General features: G+C 49.9%; 1 protein-coding gene across 1 annotated transcript in view; it reads right to left on the bottom strand.

Moving 5' to 3' along the window:
* Nucleotides 1-1312, bottom strand: part of nectin4a (nectin cell adhesion molecule 4a) — a 27592-nt gene extending 26280 nt beyond the window's left edge. The window contains exon 1 of the mRNA XM_059642821.1: nt 1002-1312. Coding sequence (XP_059498804.1) covers nt 1002-1059 — 58 coding nt within the window. The 5' untranslated portion in view covers nt 1060-1312. The remainder of the gene's footprint in view (nt 1-1001) is intronic.
* Nucleotides 1313-3155: the final 1843 nt, after the last annotated feature.

The following is a 3155-nucleotide window of genomic DNA, read 5'->3' on the forward strand; positions in this document are numbered from 1 at the left end:
AAAGCACTGGCAAAACAAAACATGAGAATAAATAACATCAGAAAGATTAGTCGATGCTGAAAAATAACTCCACCCCAAAACAATCATGTTAAAACAGCCCCAGAACCATTTGATGTATACAGTGTAGGGAGGGCATTATTTTCATCTCAGCTGTAAAGGGAGCTTTACGCTGTATCTAACCCCGTGCTGTCCCTGTCCCTGGGAGTGTTTGATGGGGGGGGGGGGGGTGTGGGGGACAGCGTAGAGGAAGCTTTACTCTGTATCTAACCCCGTGCTGTCCCTGTCCTGGGAGTGTTTGATGGGGGGGACAGTGTGGAGGGAGCTTTACACTTTATCTAACCCTGTGCTGTCTCTGTCCCTGGGAGTGTTTGATGGGGACAGTGTAGAGGGAGCTTTACTCTGTATCTAACCCCGTGCTGTCCCTGTCCTGGGAGTGTTTGATGGGGGGGACAGTGTGGAGGGAGCTTTACACTTTATCTAACCCTGTGCTGTCTCTGTCCCTGGGAGTGTTTGATGGGGACAGTGTAGAGAGAGCTTTACTCTGTATCTAACCCCGTGCTGTCCCTGTCCTAGGAGCGTTTGATGGGGGGACAGTGTAGTGGGAGCTTTACTCAGTCTGTAGCCCCGTGCTGTCCCTCTCGCTGGGAGTGTCAGTGTTTTGCCCCATTTCCCCAAGCCCCAGGATGAGTTCGTTGCGCCGAAGCCTCCACCTGAGAATGAGTGATTCAGCGCTGGCACGGCCTGTGAGGATTAACATTCCTCCTTCCGTCTCTAACCTTCCTTTCCCCATCTCCCTCCCTCTCTTCCTTATCCTCTCCTTCCTCGCCCTCTCTCCTCCTGCATGTCACTTTCTCTCTCTGTGTTCCCCCCCCCCCCCAACAAACACCCCCACCGTGGACTTTCTCTATCCCCCTTCCTCCCCGCTTCTGGCACTGCGGCACCCCCCCATCCCTCTTCCAAGCCCGGCACACGCACCTGAGAACTCCCTGCCCCCCCTTTACCTGACAGCAGCAGCGAGAACGTCAAGCAGCTGATCCCGTCTGTGCGGCCGAAACCCATCGCTGTCCAGAGCCGGGGCGGGGGGGCTGGTGGACGGGAGCTTCGGGGAGAGCTGGAGGGGGGATAACCTTCCGGAGTGCGAGGCTGGAAAGTTACTGAGCTGGTTTGCTGGCGAGCGGTGCGCACCGAGAAGCAGGACTCCCAACCTGTTGCAGATAATGCTTTCCTTGTGGTTTCGGTAATAGAACACGCCTCTGTTTGTTTGGCTGTCTCTGTGTGTGTGTGTGTGTGTGTGTGTGTGCATGTGTGTGTTCCCTTGCTCACCACTAAAGGTATTTCACAAATACAACCTGCTTTCTTCGACAGGTTCCCCCTCAGGGCGGAGCATCAGAGCCAGGATTAAAAATTGAAACCTGCTTGGCAGCTAAAAGCAGGTGCTCCTTAACTGTTTCAGAGCCGCAGCTTTCGGGACGGTGGGGGGGGGGGGGGGGGGGGGGGGGGAGAGAGACAGGCTCCTGTTTTCACACTCGCCCTCACTGTAGGACAGGGGGCTCAGAGGCTCCTGTCCCCGGTCTGTTGCTCTCCTGGCCTGTGCGTGGATCTCTGCGACTCCAGCTCTGGATGTGGAGTGAGACCCATTGATTACCTTCTTCATGCTGTGATTTATGCTTCGTGGATTGAGTCAGCTATGTGAGAAAGTGTAATCGTGTTAGTGAGTGACTGTGTGAGCGCGTATGTCGGTGTGTCTGTTTGTGGTATTTCATAGTGTAATTGTGTGCGTCTTTGTATAAGCGAGCAATTGTGTCAGCATGTGACTGTCAGTGTGTGTGTGTTAATGTGTGTGTGAGATTCTGTAGTGTGTGTCAGTGTGTTATTGTGTGTGTCAGTGTGTATGTCAGCATGTGTGTGATTCTGTAGTGTGTCGGTGTGTGTGATTCTGTAGTGTGTCAGTGTGTGATTCTGTAGTAAGTGTGTCAGTGTTTGTGTGATTCTGTAGTAAGTGTGTCAGTGTGGTGTGATTCTGCAGTGTGTGTGTGATTCTGCAGTAAGTGTGTCAGTGTGTGTGTGATTCTGTAGTAAGTGTGTCAGTGTGTGGTGATTCTGCAGTGTGTGTGTGATTCTGTAGTAAGTGTGTCAGTGTGTGTGTGATTCTGTAGTAAGTGTGTCAGTGTGTGGTGATTCTGCAGTGTGTGTGTGATTCTGTAGTGTGTGTCAGTGTGTGTGAGATTCTGTAGTGAGTGTGTCAGTGTGTTATTGTGTGTGTCAGTGTGTATGTCAGCATGTGTGTGATTCTGTAGTGTGTCGATGTGTGTGTGATTCTGTAGTGTGTCAGTGTGTGATTCTGTAGTAAGTGTGTCAGTGTGTGTGTGATTCTGTAGTAAGTGTGTCAGTGTGGTGTGATTCTGCAGTGTGTGTGTGATTCTGCAGTAAGTGTGTCAGTGTGTGTGTGATTCTGTAGTAAGTGTGTCAGTGTGTGGTGATTCTGCAGTGTGTGTGATTCTGTAGTAAGTGTGTCAGTTTGTGTGTGATTCTGTAGTAAGTGTGTCAGTTTGGTGTGATTCTGCAGTGTATGTCAGTGTGTTATTGTGTCAGTGCGTGTGTGATTCTGTAGTAAGTGTGTCAGTGTGTGTGTGATTCTGTAGTAAGTGTGTCAGTGTGGTGTGATTCTGCAGTGTGTGTGTGATTCTGCAGTAACTGTGTCAGTGTGTGTGTGATTCTGTAGTAAGTGTGTCAGTGTGTGTCAGTGTGGTGTGATTCTGCAGTGTGTGTGTGATTCTGTAGTGTGTCAGTGTGTGTATTCTGTAGTGAGTGTGTCAGTGCGTGTGTGATTCTGTAGTAAGTGTGTCAGTGTGTGTGTGATTCTGTAGTGAGTGTGTCAGTGTGTTATTGTGTCAGTGCGTGTGTGATTCTGTAGTAAGTGTGTCAGTGTGGTGTGATTCTGCAGTGTGTGTCAGTGTGTGATTCTGTAGTGAGTGTGTCAGTGTGTTATTGTGTCAGTTTGTGTGTGATTCTGTAGTAAGTGTGTCAGTGTGTGTGTGATTCTGTAGTGAGTGTGTCAGTGTGTTATTGTGTCAGTGCGTGTGTGATTCTGTAGTAAGTGTGTCAGTGTGGTGTGATTCTGCAGTGTGTGTCAGTGTGTGATTCTGTAGTGAGTG

This window comes from Stegostoma tigrinum, chromosome 46 (assembly GCF_030684315.1).
Source record: "Stegostoma tigrinum isolate sSteTig4 chromosome 46, sSteTig4.hap1, whole genome shotgun sequence".
Lineage (NCBI taxonomy): Eukaryota > Metazoa > Chordata > Chondrichthyes > Orectolobiformes > Stegostomatidae > Stegostoma > Stegostoma tigrinum.